The sequence below is a fragment of the Chionomys nivalis genome, chromosome 19 (genome assembly GCF_950005125.1).
Source record: "Chionomys nivalis chromosome 19, mChiNiv1.1, whole genome shotgun sequence".
NCBI lineage: Eukaryota > Metazoa > Chordata > Mammalia > Rodentia > Cricetidae > Chionomys > Chionomys nivalis.
This window is the reverse complement of record NC_080104.1, coordinates 34,369,286-34,390,980: the sequence shown is the minus strand read 5'-3', so window position 1 is coordinate 34,390,980 and position 21,695 is coordinate 34,369,286. Positions and strand designations below refer to the sequence as shown.

Below are 21,695 nucleotides of genomic sequence, written 5' to 3'. Positions count from 1 at the left end.
TCCTTGCTTCCCTTCAAAGCTCTCGCCCTTCTCCCCACATGAGAGGCCAGGTGACAGTGCCTGGGAGGTACGGGAACCGTCTGCCTCTAACAGATCTGAGTGGTGGAAAGGGAAGCCAGCAAGGAGGGCCCAGCTCTGCACATCTGGAAGTCATCAACCTGAGGGAGCGAGGGAGCGCAGCTGGCTCTGCTTACACTCGCTTCCCCGCGTTTAAGACCCAAGGGAGAGCCCTGGGCAAGGCTTCAGATGAGAGGTTTTTGAGGTTCCCCCTAAGTTGTCTGCCTCGCCGAGGCCGGCATTTCTTTATGAGTTCAGAGATGATGGCTAATGTACAACAGCCCTGCTATATGCTGAGGGGCAGGATAGAGATTCCTCTGGGGAGGCAGCCTTGGGCTGAGAGGTAGCTCAGTGGTGGAGCACTTGTCTAGCGTGTGTTCTTGTGAAGTCCCAAGTTTCAGCACCACAGCTGAAAGATAAGCATTTCTTATCAGAACCGTTTTAGAGTGGCACATACAAGCAATCTAAAACAACTGTCTGGGACACTAACCTGTGCCTAGGCTGTTCAAGGGTCTGGTTTAAACACATATCCCTGCCCGACCCCAACACAGACACACTTTCTGGAATTTGTGTTAGGGAAGGTAATGAAAACACACACATAGACACACACACACACATACACACAGTCACACATGCATTAGTACAGAGATTTGGCTAAGAACAGGGAAAGTGGCTTTCAGCATTATGCCACTGTCCCCAAACACTTCAAAGAGGCATATAGCCTAGATAAAATACATTCAATGTCTAGAATGTTTCTTACCGCCTTGCTATAGCCCATCCCATCAGCCCAGTCTGCACTCAAGTCCCGGGACTACCACCACACCTCTTTCTCCATGCCCGTGCTGGGGAGGAGAAATGTCCCAGGATACAGTAAAGGGCCCATCTTGAGGACCAGGACACAGTGTCTGCTTATCACCTGCAGAGGTGACAGAAGATAGATGCAGTGTCCATGGATGGGATGGGTGTGGTAAACCTCACCCGAGACCCAAGAAGGGCCAAGATCTGACCAGCATCTTGACATTTTGTTTGCTTTTTACCATATGAAAAAGGCCCCCTCATGAAGTGCAGAATTCTCTCTCTCTCTCTCTCTCTCTCTCTCTCTCTCTCTCTCTCTCTCTCTCTATCTCTCTCTCTGTCTCTCTCTCTCTTCCCCAGGGTAGTGTGATTTGGCAAGGACAAGCCTCCCAGGGACTAGCCAGGCAGCCAGACTACCACCTGGACATGGTGTAATTGCTGACCTAGAAATTCGTCAGACTGAGGCCAAGGTGCATAACGCTTCCCTCCTCTGTCAGTGTGGAGTGTGTGTGTGCATGTGTGTGTATGTACATGTGTGTTCAATCATACCTGGGGAAGTGGCCCTGCTTAACTTAAATCCCAAGTTAAAACATTTTAAAGAAAACTAGTCTGTCCTTTTCCATTCTACTTCATATAGATTCCGAAAAGAATTACATGTGATTTTATGTTTCTCTTCAAGATGTAATGGAACTAATCTTTGCCCTCCTCTCTGCCACAGCACGGGCACACATGTGCGTGAACACACACACACATATGGGTTCCATCGTTCCCAGCACACAGACTGACTTGTACACAAACACGGGAACGGGTTCCATCTTTCCCATCACACAGACACAGACATGCACACACACAAAAATACAAACATACACACATAAACATACACACACAACACACACACATTTCATCTCTCCCAGTACACAGACATAGACATGTTAGACATGTACATACACACATACAGACACACAAACACAAACATACACACACAAGTTCCATACCTCTCACCACACAGACACATACACATACAACACACACATACACACATGCATTACATCCATCCCAGCACATAGACACAGACATGTGTACACACACACACACACACACACACACACACACACACACACGGGACTTTTCCAGCTAAAGGCCTTTGAAAGTGTCTAAGCCGTCCTTCAAATGCTGAGCCTTTGTACTTCCATTCCTTTGTTCTCCTGCCAGTTGGTGAGCTCAGGGGACTGACTGCCTTGGGGTAGCAGCCTGAGCTTGTGGAATGTGGCTGTGGATCCGTCCACAGCTGGATCCATGTACCAGCAACGCAGGACAGGCAGAGCACTCCTTTTCCCGCCTCCCCCCACCCCTTGGGGAAAGCAAGCTCAGCGGAAGGTAGCTGCAGCCTAGCAATTGTGGCCACCACCTGACAGTGCCAGGTCACAGCAGCTCTGCCAAAGGGTCCCCTGGCCCAGTAACGCCCTCTTTTCCTTCCGTTTAGGCAACCAGTGTACAAGAAGGGGCTAAGATGTAAACAGAGCCTTTAGGGCCAGGACCCCCCAGCGAGACCGCTGATGAGTCTCCCCACTAATGAGGTGTCCAAGTTGCAACCAGCTTTTTGGCCCTGTCCACCCTATGCTTTCAGGGCTGGTTAGGACTTGTTAAGGTTAAACATATACATTACCCGGTTGTGTTCTAGCAGCTCAAAGAAAAAAAGAAAGAAAAGAATCTTGTGTATGAAGAATCATGCCCCTGGATGACACTCTGGCTCGCAAAGACTTTGGAAACAGGGTTCAACCTCAAGCTCCCCTGACATCCTCAGGAACTTATCATTTGATCCAAGGACCCCTCCCTGCCATCTCTGCCGAGAGCCACCCACTGCAATGCCTGCTGTTATTTGCCGTCTCCCTGTGAAACTTGACTGCCCCCTCCCAGCTCACGCACCCAGGGGCTGAAGTTTGCATCAGGAAGGCAAATGTGGATAACTTATACTTTCAACACTTACAGAGGCTTCCCCACAGGTCGTCATTTTGCAATTAAGTTGTTCATTAAATCTAATGGGTCAGGAGACAGTTAAATAGTTGAGTAGCAACCTCCCTCCATGAAGAAAATGACTAAGCTGTGGTGCTCAGCTTGCCAGCGGAGTTTTTCCAGTAGCATAATTCCTGTGCATTTTTAGTTTCGAAACACTTTTTCTATGGGTTTTGTGTGTCTCTCTGTGCATATGTGAGTGTGTGTGTCTGTGTCTGCTGGAAGGAATGAAACCATTTTGTGTGTGTGTCTGTCTGTCTGTCTGTTTGTGTGTATGTGTGCTGGGAGAGATGGAACCATTGCGTGTGTGTGTTTGTCTGTCTGTCCTGTGTGTGCTGGGAGAGATGGAACCAGTGTGTATGTGTGTGTTTGCATTTCTATGCGCACACGTGTGTGTGTGTGTGTGTGTGTACATGTGTCTGTCTGTCTGTCTATCTCTGTGTTTTGGGAAGGATGGAACCAGTGTGTGTATGTGTGTGTGTGCGCCTGTCTGTCTGTCTGTTGTATCTGTGTTTTGGGAAGGATGGAACCAGTGTGTGTGGATGTGTGTGTGTGTCTGTGTGACTGTGTCTGTGTGCGTGTGTGCGCGCATGCGTGCCTGTCTGTCTGTGTTTCTGTCTGTGTGTCTGTCTGTGTGTCCGTGTGCTGGGAGAGATGGAACCCTGTGTCCTGTGCATGTTAAGTAAGGTCTCTACAACTCAGCTATATCCATAGCCCCTATTGTTATTACGTGTCTGGCACATGTGTGCCCTAAAAGATGAAGATGATAGGTAATCGCTCTGAACTCAGATCAGAGCCTCCTCCTCCGAATTCTCTTTCTCCTTCCCCATCTATAAACTGGGACAACAGTTCTTAGCTTCTACCTCTGCAGGGTGGCCTGAGGGTTAGGGTGAATGAAGCACAGCACCAGATAAGTGGTTGGTGTGTTTCTGCGATGCCTATGATTATAATGTAATCAAACTGTACAAATTTTGCAATTGTGACATCATGGCGTGTCCCTATCTGAATCTATGTTTACGGTTTTAACTTTATTTCCAAAGCTATCCGTGAAGAGTGTCTTTCAAAACCCAAATAATTACGTCACCTGTGGTGAGAGAGCACCGCACGCGGACCCACGGTGGCTGCGAGGCAGTGCTTCTGCCCGGGCGCTCATGCTAGGCCAGCATGGGCTGAGCATTGGATTTTTCTGCGTTTTTAGCCTCTTACCGTTGTAATTGCTTCAAGTTGTTTTCCCCACCATTCGAGCGATGTGCGAGAGAGATTGGGGTGTCAGAGTGATGTAATGGAAGTCTGGGTTAATGACAGTGATGTCAAAGCCCAAGAATGTAGAGACAAACCAGAGGTGGAGCTAACGCCACACTTGAAAGACTTGTAGGGATATTTATTTATCTATTTATTTAAGATTAACCGTGTGTCCTGGAAGTGTGTCTTGGTCTCTTCAGTGCCAAATGATTGGGAAAACTGATTCAAGTAATGTGATTTTCATACTACGCAAAGCACGCTGGGTGTTTGCTGGCTCCCAAAGAAACAAGGGTTCCCTGGATTTTCTCCAAGGGGGGCTCAGAAGAATCTGACTATAGGTGAACCTGGAAAGGAAGTCTGAGTTCACATGTTACCAAATATTTAGAGGCTCTGGGCCTTCAATAGAACTTAGAGTCATCTGGCCCCACGCCATTCCTGTCCAGGACCTCGGAGCCCAAGAGTCTTGCTGAAGGAAGCGTAGCCATCAACGGCTACAGCAGGATGCCACCTCCTTCCTCCCTGATCTCCTGTCTTCCCCTGCTCTATCTGCCCTTGCCCAGTGTTTATTAAATCCTAATAGCCTAGGTAGGACACAGCAGCTGAAGGGGTAGCCCACAAGGGCCACATGTCCTCATGGGACCGGCTAACACAGGGCCACTCCTGTGCCATTGGCTTGCTCTTGGTTCTGCTTTGGTGATTGGAAACTGCAAAGGCTTTAGACACCCAGAGGGGGACCTGAAGCCCGTCCTTCTCAGCAAGGCCAGCTCTGAGTATTGTGTGTGGCTTCACTAGGACCATAGTTCGGCAATGACTCTGCTTTGACTCAGAGCCTAATAAATGTCCCCATGGTCTGATTCAGAACCGCAATGGGGAAATGACGCAGGAGCCAGTGCGCCCAAAGACACAGTGCGCCCTTGTTGCTGGCACCCTGGACAGACCCGCTTTGACCCTGTTCTCACTGTGGCTGCTTCTGGGTGGCAGGGGACCCCAGGGTAGGACATGTGGAACTCAGGTCTACCACAGTCTTACTTCCTAGCTCAGTTTTCCAGGTTCAAGCACAGCAAGTGTCTGCAGCTTTATCTAGGTCCAATCCACTAGGTCCTCACTGCACCAACACTTTTGACTGAGACCTCCAGGCTCCCACGCCAGGCCTTAAGCTAGACCCAACAGAGGTTCTCTGTTCATCAGCCTTGTGTATTGTTGCCTCCAGTTTGCGTCCTAACTCATGCTGATTTCTTTTTTTTAATTTAAATTAGCATATACTTGTTATTAAAAAATAATGTTTTTTAGAACATTTCCACACATGGTTATGATGTATTTTGATCATATTTACCCCCTCATTACTCTCTCTTGATTCCCTTCCTCCTTGCCTGGCTCCCTTCCTTTCTCTCCCGAAACATCTCTTCCTCTACTTCGATGTATATTTTATTTAATCTACAGTACACTTATAGAGATCATCTCAGGCCCCTGTGTATGTCTGACACATGCTTTAGCCTGATCTGCACCCCTGATCCCATGGATTCTGTGCATCTTTGCTTGCATGAGGCTCTAAAACAGTGGTTCTCCACCTCTGGGTCACGATCCCTTTGATGGGGTCAAATGACCCTTTCACGGGGGTCACTGAAGACCATCAGAAAACACAGGCATTTACGTGACAATTCAGAACAGTAGCAAAATAACTGTTATGAAGTAACAACAAAAATAATTTTATGGTTGTGGGGGGGTCACCACCACATGAGGAACTGTATTAAAGGGTCGCAACATTAGGGAGGTCGAGAACCACTCTATAATAGGAGGTGATTTTGAAGAAAAACTGATTTGAGCTCGCCAAACCTATTTGTTGCTCCAGGTGTTGAGCATCATCATCCCAAACAGAGTAGAGACAGCCCCGCTGGTTCTCGCTAGCTGACAAGTGGATTTTGTTTGGATGGTCCCCTCACTCTGTGAGGCTGAAACTTTTTCTCTTTCTCACTCTTGTTATTTCAATGCACAGAATATCCTCATTAACACTAAAGGATAACTTGGCTCCCGTAGTGAGACTAGCCACACACAGGTCCCGTATTCTCTCAAGCGGCCCCCTTGGTCTTCCAGTTAGCCTTGAGTTAAACCCATATTTAACACCAATCACCTAGCAGGAATTTCAGAGTTTTGTGTAAAAGCTGGAAATACTTGAGGGCCTGACTCAGCCCTAATGAGTGGTGCTAGTTACTCCAAGGCTGTGAGTCAGCAGGGGGAGAGGGGTGAGACAGAGGGGTAATGTGTCCGTCAAATGTGTCCGTCATTGTTCCCTTCGGTCTGACCCAGACTGCTAGCTGCCACTTTCCTATGTCTGAATATCGTAAGGAATGCCTGGTGAAGCTCATTCTCACCATCAAAAGGGCTTAATAAGTATTATCCAAGTGTCTTGTATAAGTTTCAGTCACATGAGGATAATTGCAAAGGAAGCTCATGTAAGCTCATCTAGCTACCAGTGGGCATGTTTATGAACCACTGAATTCGCAGGAGCATAGGACTATTCTGACATACATCATAACGCCTCACATGTCTGCAGCCATGATTCTCTCAACATCTTTCCATTCTGTTTTCTTCCTCAATAGATTGGCCTCTGACATAACAGATGTGTGTCTCAAACACAACTATGCCTGACAGCCAGCAAAATGCCTGTCTTGTGGTAGACACTTAACATGTGCCTGTCATGTGGTAGACACTTAACACATCCTTGATGACTGAATGAAATACAGATCGATGGATAGTTAAGTGATGGATGTTGAATAGGTGGATGGATGGACGGACAGTTGAACAGACAGATGGATAGACAAACAGATGGGTTAGATGGTCACTAGTGAGAAGGATGGTTGGATGGATAAATGGATCTAATGTTCATATCGTGGTCTTGTATTTATTTTTACATAGGAAAGATACTAGGAATCCTGTATTGACACAATGTAGAATTGTAGAGAAACTGCATTTGCTCCTACTTTGTTGGGCAAAAAGCCTAGGGATTCAGTGTGATGTCCCAGCGCTTGAGAGGTAGAGGTAGATGGATCTCTATGAGTGTGAAGCAAGTTTGGTCTACAAAGAGAGTGCCAAGCCAGCCAGAGCTGCAGAATGAGACTCTGTCTCCAAAAGGAAAAAGCTTTAATGATGATTCTTAATATGTCTCCAAATGCTGACAACAATGATTTTCTGGTTAAGTTTTTTTCTGATGTTGGGTGAATCTTCACTTCAAATGTTTCTTCTGTCTTGTTTTACTCTAGGGATTAATTCACAGTTCATGAATTGTTAGTTTCTTGGTTTTAATGGAGATAATGTTCCAGAATCTATGTGGATTGGTTGTATTTTTGTTGTTGTTGTTGCCGTGGCTAAGTACCCGGCAAAATGGCAAAGCAAGCGAGGTTTGTTTTGGCTTGCACTTCAGACTGACACATTTCCTCACTGAGAGCAAGGCACAGCGTACTTGTCTTTAGTGCTGACCAGGAAGCAAAGAGTGGGGACTGCCAAATTCTCAGCTAGCTTTCTGCCTTCCCCCTCTTTATTCAGTCCAAGACCCCATCCCAGGAGACAGTGCCGCCACATTCGTGGTGGGTCTCCCCTTCTCCATCAGTGACTCTGGAAACACATTCATAGCTTCATTCAAACACGTGCCTCCTTAACGGCCCAGGTGTTCCCCAAAACCAATCAGGTTGACAATCCAAGTTCTCCCTCCCAAACCCACCCTCTTCCACTTGATACCCAAGCATAGAACCCTTGGCCCCATAGGCTCATGGCTGTCTCATAATGCAAGCTGTATTCATTCCAACTTCAACAGCCTCCAGAATCTCCAGTCTCAGCTGTTCAAAGTTTATATTTTTTGAAGACCTCAAGGCAATCTCTTAATTGTGAGCCCTTATAAAGTAAAAGGCAATTTACAACATAACCACACACACACACACACACACACACACACACACAAATTCTATCTCCATATATAGCTACATTAGAGGCTAACACTCCAATATATGAAGTGGGGTAGGGTACACACAGCTCATGTAGTGTCCATACTACATGCCAAAAACGGAATTCCTAAAACACATTTTCTAGCATTTGCGAGCCACCTTAGAGGCAGAGTTCCTCCATCGATATTTCTGGGTTGAATGGAACCTATATCCCATGAGCCATTTGGAATGCCCAAAGTCAAATGAATGTTTTGATAACAATTCTGGTAAAGGATGAAGCATGTGGCTCCCTGAAGGACGTGTATCCAGCCTCTCAATCTGCCCACCACTTGAGGGATAGAGTACTGTGTAGAAACATTATCAGATACATATCAAATGCTCTGCCCAGGTTCTCATGACTCAGACAGAAGGGCAAAATGGCACCATAACACAACCTTTAGAAGAAAGCACCTGGGGTTTTGGGGAGGCCTAGCAGGGATGGAGTCTTCTGATGCAATGAGCGCCATTGCTGGCCCACTCCCTCGGTGTCTACTTGACGATTGCTCCCACTTTGAGGGAGGGGAGAGAGCCTAGCACTCTGAGGCAAAGAGAATAGTGATGACTGAGGTGGTGGACAAAGCTACCCAACCATGCCTGCTGCTCAGCTCAGCCTTAGCCCCGGGGACAGACAGGGAGGAAGATGTTCTCTCTCCTCTTTTACAGCCAGAGAAGAAGAGAAGACACATTTCCTGGTGCAAGCAGGAGGCCCTGCACCTGTCAGTCTTACGCCTATAATTAAATTGAAAACATACCACAGCACTCAACAGGACTAAATCTATTCTCTATTGTGTATGTTTCTTAAACACAGCAGTTCATCAAGCATAGCACAATGAAGCTAAGTCTACCATCAACCCCCAGTTCCCTTGTTCTGTGACTGCTCTGTCGCCTCCGCCTCCTTCACCTAGTGGCATTACCATATCTGGGTTGCTAATGTAAAACACCAGAATCAGAAAGTAGTAAAGATCCCCTTTTCTCCGTGGTTTTTCTTCCCCCACAGGGGTGAAGTTGTATCCTTGATGGTATCATAACCTTGCTTCTGGAAGGAATACATTTTTTAAAAATTAAAACCAAGGTTGTCCCAGATACAGAAATAGATTTAAAAAAAAAAAAAAACAAAAAACAACTCAAGCACATGGCAATCACCTTGGAGGACAAGTTTTTGATAAAGAGTTATGTCTTAAGCAAACAAGTTTGCTGCAGGAGAAATTCCTTCCTCCCGTTCAGAGAGCAGCTTCTTAGTCATGCGATTCTCTGTTGTCTGTTCTTCCACAGTGGTGATGCTGTCGCCTTTGGAAAATCTACTGATTTTAACAACGTTATTAAGCAGGAAGAAATAGTGAGTATGGTGTAAAATAGATGTGGTTAATAGACCCCCTTAAATTTGAGAGTTACAACTGTTTTTGTGTGTGGCGTCCTGGACAATCCTTGATCCACCACCCACTGGTCCCGCTGTTGAGCATCCAGCATACATTACACTCACCTAGGACAGACCTGGCCCCTGTCCCGAAGGACCACACTGCTCAGCTGCTGTCACTGTTGAGCTGCATTTCTTGAGGTGCAACTCTAAAGGCTGCAAAGGTGGCTGCAGTGCGCCGCCGTGGTATTCCTTCTACTCTTAGAATCAGGACATCAGAACTATTCATAGCTAATCTGTGACCCTGAGTTGAGCTTTGCTTTCGTTGGCCAAGACCTCATGACAGTACTCTGATCATGTCTTAGCTCTGTTTGCTAAAGCGAACTACTCTACACTGATTTCTCGTGGTTCTGGGTGGAGCTGGTGAGGGCTCTATACTGAGCTGCAGGCAGCAGGCTGCTTTCCACCGACCTTGGTTGGCACAGCCTTCTCTGACCTTGTTGAGTGTTCCAATTGGTCAAGGTCCCACCCTCCTAACTTAATCACCTCCCAAGGTCCCACTTCTAAATTCTAGCACAGTTTAAGATTAGCAGTACAGGGATTTGGAGGGACAGAAATATTGTCTCTACCAGATTCAATCTCACCAAGAATCATTTTTAAACATCTAGTTTGTAACCAGTACTATTGGGGGTTCCATGGGATATAACCCAAAAGTTATAAAGACCCAAATCCCATGGCCTTGTACTTGAGAAGCACTGTCTGTGGGCAGGGAGCTGCAGTTGACCTGGAGTTACTGGGACAGTGTTGAAGGGCGGTGAGTCCACAAAGGCAGGAGGGTCTGTGGGGGTCAGAGTGGTTATTTAGGAATGAGGGCTGACCCTCCTCTTGAGTCCCATGATTGCACGGGTGGTCTTAGTTCCTGTACTGCTGAGGGATTCACTCCAAGACACAGGTAGGTGGAGCAGGCCATCAAGGGGAGACTCCGTAGCTGGGTCAGCAACAACTGAGCCCACCCCCCCAGAGTAAGAGCACACTAAGCCCAGGTGCACCATTCCCTGGCGTGATAGCGCTGAGAGCCAGGTGCATCTGAACTTCCTAGTCTTGGTATGTTTTTTCCTCCCCTGAGGTGGTCTGGGGTGGTCTCCTTCATGGAACAGGCAGAAACTTAAGAGGCAAGTTGTCTGTACCCACAATTCAGATTGTCTGTTATAGTTAGATGTAAGAATATATTTTTAAAAATATAACTGTCCCAGAGCTGGAGAGACGGCTCAGTGGTTAAGAGCGCTCCTGCTCCTCTAGAGGACACAGGTTCAATTCCCAGCACCCGCATGGCAGCTCACAGCTGTAATTCTAGTTCCATGGCACCAAGCATGCATGCAGTGCACATATCTGTGCCTGCAGGCAAAATACCCATACATATAAAATAAAATAAATCCTTTTTTTTAAAAAAGTGTAACTATCCATAAAACTGAGAAGTTAGCTAGAGGAAATGGTAAGTTACCTTGTGGAGCTCCTGGTGTGCGTGTGGAAGGGGGTGGGGGTAGTTAGGACAGACTCAACTTGTTTCAGTTGGTTCCTGTCCTTTCTTCTATCCGGCTAGCTTGGCCATCTCACACCCAGGGGCAAGCACTCTTGTTTGTCTTCCCTTTGCATCCCCCTCTTGCCTGCTGCTTTAGCCCTGACGTTCATTTCAGCCGTGAGGAATGACTAGGGAGAGACCACAGAAGACACGGGTGCTCTAACAAATTAACATGGTATCCGTGGCCTTGAGCAACACAAAATGAGTGTCTGCCGTTCTGGAGGGCAGGAGTTCCCCAGCAGTTCCCACCAGGCTAAGGTCACAGTGTCTGTAGAGCTCTGCCCTAACCGCAGTCCCTGGGGGAATCTATTTCTCGCCTTAGACTAACTTGGGGCACCGGAGCTCTGCCTGGTATGCTAGGACATAGCTGGTCCCGAAGGGGATTCCCCAATCCTCGTTGGAAGAGTATTCATCTTGGGGTGTAGCTTGCATTTGACCTGGGAGGTAGGGCTAACAGCATGGCGACAATGAGGAATGGCCTTATGCTTTGGGTGAGGAAGGTGGGCAGGTGCCAAATGGGATGAGTTTGCTAATCCCAGACAGAGGGATTTGGATGTCATTCATGGGGGGTGTAGGGCACCATCAAAGCCTCTTCAAAAGGAGAACAGGATATGGTGGGGGGTGAACAAAGATATAGAAAGAAAAAAGGCGATCGAGAGAACCGATGAAGTAACTCGGGGAAGGCCTGGGGGACACATCTGGCAACAGTAAGATGGCATCCCATTGTATCATCAGGGATTGACGGATAAACTCGTATTAGTCAGCTTTCCGTTGCTGTAACAAAACACCTGCTCCAATCAACTTAAAAACTGAAGAGGTTTACTTTGGCTCACACTCTGGGAAGTTTCATGAACTTCTTCTGGGGTTGTGGTGAAGCAGAAATCATGGTGGGTGTGTGTGCTGAAGCCTAGCTGTTCACCTGTGGCTGCGACATGAGGGAGAGAGACCCAAGTGCCCTACATGCCAGGCACTCGTGAATTTTCCTTCTGATGTCCCATAACAAAGAACTTTTATAGTCTTAGAATCGTTTATATCTATATGTAGTCTATTATTTGACAAGTTCATATTTGCATACATATTTTCATCATGTCTACCCCGCTCCCTTTCAGCAACCCCCTCCAGATAGCCTCCCAACACGCCCCCTCCACACTTCAGGTCCTCTTGAGTCCAGTTTGCTCTGCCCATATGCCCAAAGGCGGAGGTTTATTCCCTGTAGCATGGGCAACCTGCCAGTGGCCACATCCGCAAAGAAAAGTGACTCTTTCTCCTCTAGAAGAACAACTGCCAATGGCTCCTTAGCTAGGGGTAGGGCCTTGTGAGCTCCTCTGCAACCATGCTGGACTTGGGTAGCTTCACCTTGTGTGGATTTATGCAGCTAACTGCAGCTACCATGAGTTGGTGAGTGCACAGCACCCCTCCCCCGCCTAGGGCTCTTATGTTCTTTCCCCACCCTGAGCCTCACAGCGGATGGAGGTGATACAGAAGTCCAGTCTAGGGCTGAGAATCCTTCGGTGTCCTGTACATCCTAGCATGACTTCTGGGTGGTGGCAGGACAGTGACTGGTCATGTTGACATAGAGAACTTCAGTGGCTTCAGAATAGAAAGAAAAAGGAAGGAAAGGAGGGGGAAAGGGAAGGAGGGAGAAAGAAAGGAAAAGAAAAGAGAAAGTCTGCCTAGAGACTCTGGGGTGGCTCAGTGAGTGAGAGCGCTCGATGAGGATCTGATATCGGATCCCAAGCACCCAGAGAAACAGCTGCACATGCCTATAAACCCAGCACTGAGGAGCAGAGACAGGTGGATCCGGTTGGCTTAGCGGCCAGCAAGCCTAGACAAAACATCAGGCATCCAGTCCAATGGCAATAGAGGAAGGTGCTGGGCATCCTGCTCTGTACACCCACACACCTGCCTGATCTCAACCCGAGTGTGCCAGAAAGGCGGTGGAAATGCTAGATTTCTGGCCTCCTCTGAGTCACCCCTGGGGACTAGGAGTATGTACCTCTATCACAAAGGTGTAGTTTCAGGACCACACTTTGGGAAACATGACTTTGGGAACAGCAGCAGCAGCCAGAGAGCCACTATATCCAGGTCCGTCTGGACTCTGAGGTAGATGGCCGGTGGAAGTGGGGTTTTCATTGTGAGAAGCTGCCCAGAGCTGGAACTGTGAGTTCTCTGGGTCATCTCTAAGAGAAGCACTGATGGTCAGATTGGTGAGCTTGTGAAACAGGCCGTTCCTTGATGGTCAGTCTCTTCACTATCCCCCAGAGATCAGAGAGCAAGGTACAGCAGGACTGGGGCATGGGCAGCATTCATAGAAACAAGCCTTGAGTGACACCACTATACATTCCTGCCATGTGCGTGTGTGTGCGTGTGTGTGCATGTGTGTGTGTGTGTCTAGACACTGATGTCCCCACTGCTTTCCAAGAGTCTGCAGAAAGAGTGTGGGTGCAGCGTGCTGGAAACCCTGAACTCACAATATGCATTTCCTGAAGTTCAGGGTCGCCTGCTTTTACCAGATGCTACCAGTTCAGGAGCACTGGCTGTTGGGTGGTCCCTCCAACTCCCCAGTCCTCAGTGTGATACTCGGTAGTAACAAAGGGTGTCACAGACAAGGAGCATGCCCCCTGGGCTGTTGCTGTTGTGTGTGGCACCTGTGGGCTGAAGACTGAGTACAACCCTCGCCTGAGGAAGAGTGCCCAGGAGTTCGAAGGAACTGCTGACCCCCAGGAGCCTGATAGACAACATCATACCCAGACCCCAGAGACCAGAAAGTGACTGAGTTCGGCATGCCCATGTAGGAACTGAGGGAACCAGGAATAGGATGCTAAACCTTGACCCGGAAGCTGCCCGAATTCCAAGGCCAGAACTGAGCATATCCTTAAGGTGGAGAGGAGATGAAAAGCCTCCAATCTGTGTAGTTGGCTTTGCATCAAAGTTCAATTAGTGGAATTCATTTCAGCCGATTCTATTATAGGGAACACTTTCAAAAATCCCAAAGATGTCACACTAAATAAAATTGGTGTCATTTGGCCAGGAGCAGTTCCAGCCCTGCTCAGATGGTCAGCAGTGTGAGGAGGGCCTGTGTGGTTTCCATCACATCCCTAGCCTCTTCCCTCTAGCCTGAAGTTTGTTATTCAAAAGTGAAGCCTGAGTCAGTCATCTTCTGGTCAGCCCAGGATTTCTGAAACAACTCTCTTCACAGCTTGGACTCCAGTTTATTTCAAGGAGCAACATTCTACAGACGATGGTTCTAGAAATACCTAGTGACATTAGGCTGCTCATAGCTGATATTATTATTGATCATGACTATTCAGCTCCTGACTGTAACACAGGACCCCCCACCCCAAGAATGATCCATTTGGGTAATGTATTTGCGGTGGTTTGAAAGACAGTGGCCCCCAAAGGGAGTGGCACTATTAGGAGGTGTGTCCTTGTAGGAGGAAGTATGTCACTGTGAAGGTGGGCTTTGAGGTCTCATATATGCTCAAGCTATGCCCAGCAGTACCTTTCACTTCCTGCTGCCTTTGGATCAAGTGGTAAAATTCTCCAGCACCATGTCCGCCTGTACACTGCCATACTCCCAGCTGCCATGCTCCTGACACGATGATAATGGGCTAAACCTTTGAACTGTAAACTCAATTAAATGTTTTCCTTTATAAGAGTTACCGTGGTCATGGTGTCTCTTCACAGCAACAGAAACCCTAAGACAGTGCTAAAGCCTAAACCCCTCTTTTCGTGGCCATGTAGCTGACAGTACTGTAGGAATCACTATCATTGTACTATGAGGGCAAGTTGCAGAAACAGTACCACGTCTAAGACTGTGAGACAGAGTGACTTATATCTGTGACTGTGACTTAGTCTATGTGCCAGAGAACTCATTTTGTTTTAAAGAACTAATCATCGTATAAATGACTTGTAGTGCGAAAATCACTCACCCATAAAGACGGAACGGATGGGATCACCCGTGTCTCCCTTCAGAAGATGTCCATTTTGGGAGCAAGAGTTGGCAAATAAGTACTCCTGTAAGCTGGTAGGTTTGTGTCCTGAGGGACGTTAGCCTTTTAGTCTGTGTGGGTTTTACTTCAGGGCCTTCTTACTTTGCCTGTGAGGTGGTCATCACCTGGGATACGGCCTCCTTCCTCTCAGACCTGTGAGGACCAACCTTCCTCTCGGGCCTGAAAACTGAGGTCTGACCCTCAGCAGGTGCAAGGCTCCCTGGGACTGATGCCGTTCATTTTCTCAAGTGAGGTCTCCTGCATGGAAGGAGGGGGCCAGAACAAGGAGGCAGAGAACTGGATTCTCTAGAATCTGGAGCTTGGAAATAATGCAGGTTTCTAGTGTTTAGGAAGAAAAGTGTCAAACATTGGTGGCCTTTGGAAAAATGGTTCAATCAATAACGTAAGTGCCCGCTGTGCAAGCGTGAGGACCCAGGTCCAGATCCCGGCAGCCTTGACACTGGCAGAGGCCCAGGTCTGCAATCCCAGTGCTGGGGTGGCTGAAGACAGGAGGATCATGGGAACTCTTTAGCCAGCTAGTCTAGTCAATCAGTGGCCCAGGGTCAGTGGTACCCTGTCTCAAGGAACAAGGCAAAAGTGATGGAGAGGGATTCCCAATGACCTCCATGGGCCTATGTAAACATGTACAGGTACACACACACACACCCCATCAATGCCAACACCAGCAAAAGCAAAAAGAGGGAGTCAGGTCAGTGAGATGGCTCAGCAGAGAGAAGCAAGCCTGACAAACTGGATTCAATTCCTAGGACTCACACAGTGAAAGGAGAGAACCAGTTCCTCTGACTTCCACATGTGCTTGGCATGCATGTTTCCATATATACCTGTACCATGAATATGACCTCACACATGTGCCGTGACATGCATGTTCCCATTTACACCCACACACATGAATATGACCTCACACATTTGCTGTGGCATGCATGCTTCCATATATACCTACATTATGAATATGAACTCACACATGTGCCATGGCATGCATGTTCCCATTTATACCCACACACATGAATATGGCCTCACACATGTGTTGTGGCATACATGTTCCCACATGCATAAATAAATAAATAAATAAATAAATAAATAAATAAATATAAAAAATCTTTTAAAAAATTAAAGGTGGAATTAAAGGTAGATAAAGACATTGGAAGTCAGCCTCTGGCCTTTACACACACAATGTGCACCTACACATACAACACACACTACACACACCCCCAAAAGTTACAGTGATATAACCAACCCTGCAAGGTGAGTTCCCACAAGGAAACTAGAGCCCATGAGGTGTCAGTCCGTAAGTTGTACTGACTCCCTGCAAACAAAGAGCAGAGGCAGGGTGAAAAGTCCGGCCACAGTCATGTCAGAACAGTGACAGGGGTGGCCTCAGAGAGCAGATTCCACGGGCTCTCTCAGGATGACTGCTCGCGAAGTGACCTGACAGATGAGCTGACATCCAGTGCTTTCCTAGGTGGTCTTCCTTGCTGACGAGTACTGCAACTACTGTCAAGACATTTTACAGAATGTGAGGAACCAAGAGCTGGAAAAGGTAGGCTTTTGTCTATAAAATGCAAGCACTTGTGATTGTTGGTCAACCACTTAACTTGATCAGATCCCTCCAGGGATATCCGGAGCTATCCCATTGCATCAAACACCTCATCATGCAACCATCTGGTCATTGGTGAGGTCTGGGAAGTGGTCTATTCTGAGCACAAACATTTGGAAATTCTTCAAGGTTCTAATACGAGTATCATCACTCTCGAAGAACAGATTCAGCTGAGCCTGAATAAAGTATGAGGTGGTAATAGCTACCTTTTTCCCCCAGTAATGCCCAAGCCATTTTATCAACACATGTCAAAAGAAACCAGACTTTAGGGATTGTGGATTTAGCTAGCTCAATGGTAGAGAGCTTGGCTAGCAAGCACAGACCCTGGGTTCAGTCTTCAGCCTGAAAAAGAAAAAAAGAGGAAGAAAGAAGAAAAGGACTTTGAGGCAGGTGCTCTGGCATAGGCATTGTAGATTTTATTCTAGAACTGACTGTGTGGCACTTGGTGATACATCACCTACCTATAGTATAAAGCTACCTATGGTATAAAGTATAAATGGGGACTCCCAATTACAGAAGGAGGTGCGTAGAATGGGCTGTGGAAAACACAAAATTCTTTTGGTTTTTCAAGACAGGTTTTCTCTGTGTAACCCTGACCATCCTAGAGCTCGCTCTGTAGATCAGACTGGCCTCAAACCCACGGAAATCTGCCTGCCTTTGCCTCCCAAGTGCTGGGCTTAAAAAAATTAATTTTTGAATTGCAGTTTATTTATTCAATGTGTGGACATGACACATGTTTGAAGTCAGGAGACAATTTTCAGGCGTTATCTCCGTCCTTCCACCATGTGGGGCGGGGGCGGAACTCAAGAAACTGTGCTTGGCAGCATGTACTTGACCATTTGCCTGCCTGGATCTTACTTTTCTAAGCATGAGATAAAAATCCAGGGAAACAAGGGCACACTCCAACGAAAGTTTCCCCAATGCTTTTCGGACCTAAGCATTTCAGCTTTGAGTGGCAGGCCGCTCAGCGTGCACACACGGGCTACCGAGCCAGTGTAAGCGTGATAGTGAAAGAGAACCAGCAGGCCCCACTTCTGTCTCTCACAGCTTCCTCCACTCTCTCAGCAGAGAATTGCTTAAATCATGTCCTGTGACTGGCTCCATCTCTGTGACTCGGAAGGCATTTTCCCCAAAGCTTGAGAAATGCCTGATTTGATAGTGAAAGCAACAGTATTACCCAATAAGTCTGATGGGTCCTAGAGCTATTCATTGGTCACCTTTTGCTGCCGGTGTTAACCGGCTACTGTGAACTGCAGCAAAATACCTGAGACAAACTTACAAGGAAGGGGCATTTCTTTTCACTTGTAGTTTGGGAAATTTCGGTCCATGTTTGATTGCCCTCCACTTTGCATCTCTGAGGAGGTAGAACATGTGAAGGCAGGGAGTGAGCATCAGAACAGAGTATTCCCCCTGCTGAGACCCTATGAGAAAGAGGAAGAGAGCAAGGTGTCACAGTCCTCTTAAAGACCACAACCCAAGTGGCTGGGGCACTGCCTATTGGGCCTAACCTCCTAAGAGCGTTACCAGCCAAGGACCAAGTCTTTAATCTATAGGCCATTGGGAGATAGTTCACGTTCAAACTATCACAGTTAATGTAACAAAATACCTGCGAAGGGCTCCTTTATAAAGGATAAAAAAAAGTCATAGCTTTAAAGGTTCAAGGTCTTAAGGACTTGGTCTGATGATAGCATTCTTGTTGGCAGCTCAGCACAATACAGCAGATTATCTGTGTGTGTGTCTGTGTGTGTGTCTGTGTGTGTGTCTGTGTGTGCGCGCGCGCATGCGGGCACTTGGATTTCTCCTCTTCTTATAGAACCATGAGCATCCAGTCATCAGGCCTCTTCCCTAATGACCTTCTATGATCCAAGTCAGTTCTCTACAGGCCCTGTCTCTAACCACTGGTATCTCCATCCTCCATAATGGCATTAAACCTCTGCATAAGTTCAGGGGAGGACAAACCGTAGCAGGCTGCATGTTAGAATGTTCTGGGTGACCAGATAGGAAGAGCAGAAGCTGAAAGGACTCCCAAAGCAGGCCACCATGCTGCTTCCAATACCAGCAGGAAAAGCAGAGGCTGAGCAGTCAAAGCCTAGGGACAGAAGGGCATCCAGATGGAGCCTACGTTGTGAGCAGAGGCAGCAAGATGTTCCCCAATGGGACGTGACGATGAAAGACTCCAAACCTAAAGGAGATGGTGGTGGAGGTTGGACTAGCAAAGTTTCTGCCTGCCCCTCCCCCAAAAGTTCCAACCCAGTGGGAAAATAGGGAAGGCCACCATTTTGGATGTATCTGGGCAGGAGTTTCATCATGGTCAATCTGAGAAAGGACACAATTCAGCCTTGGTCAGTAACAGATATCAGGGAGAGGAGGACACACTGGAGAAACACCGTGAATGTTGCTCACCAGTGAGCAGGAGCAGGGATCTTGGAGCAAGAGTCACCAACCAGGCTAAGTGGATGGAGACACACACCCCGCCCTCCAGCATAGCATTTTCCTGACCCTTTGGAGGAGTCTCCTGTCAATAGGATTCCAAGTCAAGGTCCTCACTGTGGCTCTCACTTCCTTGACAGCCTATACTGGGACTCGCTTCCTGCCCGGGGTCCTTGGAGGGCTTTGTCCTGCCTCAGGATGTCTCTGCCTGGATAAATCCCACAGGGCAAGAATCTCAGGGCTGGAGAGATGGCTCAGTGGTGAAGAGCACTCATTGCTTTTGTAGGGACCGAGTCCAGTTGCCAGCACGAGCATGGTGGCTCACAGCCACCTGTAACTCCTGCTCCAGGGGATCCAATGCCTCTGACGCTGCAGGCTTACACACACATCTGTGGATACTAACACAGAGACGCATGGTCACATACACACACTTAATAACAAACCTTTGAAGGCAGCAGTCTTCATTGGCTGGCAGCTGCCAATCTAGTTTTTTAAAAAAATGGAAATGGGCAGATGAAACAGGAAAAGAAGGAAACTGACAATTTGCCCCTCAACGTGCTGTCCTCTTGATTTCCGAGACGCTCCCATGACTTCACAGTTGGTGCTGAAGGGGAGGCCCGAGGTGCAAGGCTGTTACTTTTCTTTTTGAGCTGGAAAATGAACAAAGGGATTAGTCAAGTCAGTCAGTGAACTTTTATTCTCAACCCTTGATTGGGCCCTAGTGGCCCAACCTTCGTCTTATGATCAACTGGAGCCCCCTGGTGGTCAGAAACAGCATTCCATCTAGGAAGCATCCTTAAGGAAATAGGTTTCCTGATGTGAGACCAAGGCAGGGCAGGCTGGCTTTGATTGCTGAAGAGTAGTTTCTGGTGGAGAGATGATGGCTCAGTGGTTAAGAGCACTGGCTACTCTTCCAGAGAACCCAGGTTTAATTCCCAACAACCACATGGTCGCTCTCAACTGTCTGTAACTCCAGCTGCAGGGGATCTGATGCCTTCACACAGAAACGCACGCAGGCTAAACACCAGTGCACACGAAATAGAAAGAATGGTCTCCAAACACGGCTACGGCTGGTGAGGCTGATAACACAGCTTCGTGTGCCCTGGTATGAAGCCCGTGCCAGGCATTCAGGGCCTCTGACAGCCTGTGGGGTCACTGACTGCATGGGGGTGGGGCCCACAAGGCACAGCCTGTGGGGTCACTGTCTGTATGGGGGTGGGGCCCACAAGGCACAGCCTGAGTTTCTGATGATGCCTTCCATCACATTAGGTGGAGGAATTAATTACATCCTTCTGGAAATCTCTGCAGCAAGACAGCGTCATGCTCATGTCGCTGCCTGACGTGCGCCAGCTCTTTGGATGCTATGACATGCAGCTGTTTAAGGTGGGCAGACCCTTGGTTCTCCTGTGCATCCCTTCCAGAAACAGATGCTAGTGGTTGAGTTAGAACAGCACCCCCAATACCCCCTGTACACACACCGGCCCAGAACAGCACCCCCAATACCCCCTTACACACACCGGCCCAGAACAGCACACCCCCAGTACACACACCAGCCCAGGACAGCACACTCATGGTACACACACCGGCCCAGGACAGCACACCCCAGTACACACACTGGCCCAGGACAGCACACCCCAGTACACACACCGGCCCAGGACAGCACACCCCAGTACACACACTGGCCCAGGACAGCACACCCACGGTACACACACCAGCCCAGGACAGCACACTCCAGTACACACACCGGATCAGGACAGCACACTCCAGTACACACACTGGCCCAGGACAGCACACCCACGGTACACACACCAGCCCAGGACAGCACACCCCAGTACACACACCAGCCCAGGACAGCACACTCCAGTACACACACCGGCCCAGGACAGCACACCCACGGTACACACACCAGCCCAGGACAGCACACCCCAGTACACACACTGGCCCAGGACAGCACACCCCAGTACACACACCGGCCCAGGACAGCACACCCACGGTACACATACCAGCCCAGGACAGCACACCCTTACACACAGACCAGTGCGTGATAAACCAGGGCCATTTTCTTTTTTAACTTTCCTCATACAAAGAAAACAAGGACCCATAATTCAGAATTTAGCCAGTTTCCATCTCTGGACATATCAACTAAAGATGTTCTATTTATTATTATCTTGTTTGCTTGTTTGTTTGTTTCTTGGATACAGAATCCTCCTATGCAGTCAAAGCTCACTTTGAACTCACAATCCTCCTGCCTCAGTCTCTGGTCCTGGGATTATAGATGTTCCCAGGCCAGTCTTTTAAAAGGACATTTTCCAGGGCAGTCACAGGGGAGATGACTCAGAGGTTAAGAGCACTGACTGCTCTTCCAAGGGACCCAGGATTGGTTCCCTGCACCCACATGGCAGCTCACAACCTTCTGTAACCCCAGTTCCAGGGGATCCAAAGCCTCTTCTAGCCTTATTTGACCCTGAACACATGTAGTGCACAGATGTGACTTCAGGAAAACACTTGTGCACATAAAATAGAAATAAATAAAATTTCAGAGAAGAAAAGATGCTTTTGAATGCAGAGCCATGATTGGTTACTCATGGTTGTGGGGTTTACCTTGCTCTGTAGCTCCCGTCTCTGGAGCAGTCCCTGGGTTTTG

At 48.0% G+C, this 21,695-nt stretch overlaps 1 protein-coding gene across 1 annotated transcript in view; it reads left to right on the top strand.

The window, feature by feature from the left end:
- The window catches only part of Rfx8 (regulatory factor X8), a 53,619-nt gene that overhangs the window by 12,937 nt on the left and 18,987 nt on the right, over nt 1-21,695 (top strand). Inside the window, exons 5-8 of the mRNA XM_057751840.1 lie at nt 9,354-9,417; nt 14,931-15,041; nt 16,487-16,564; nt 20,321-20,434. Of these exons, the coding sequence (XP_057607823.1) occupies nt 9,354-9,417; nt 14,931-15,041; nt 16,487-16,564; nt 20,321-20,434 (367 nt within the window). The remainder of the gene's footprint in view (nt 1-9,353; nt 9,418-14,930; nt 15,042-16,486; nt 16,565-20,320; nt 20,435-21,695) is intronic.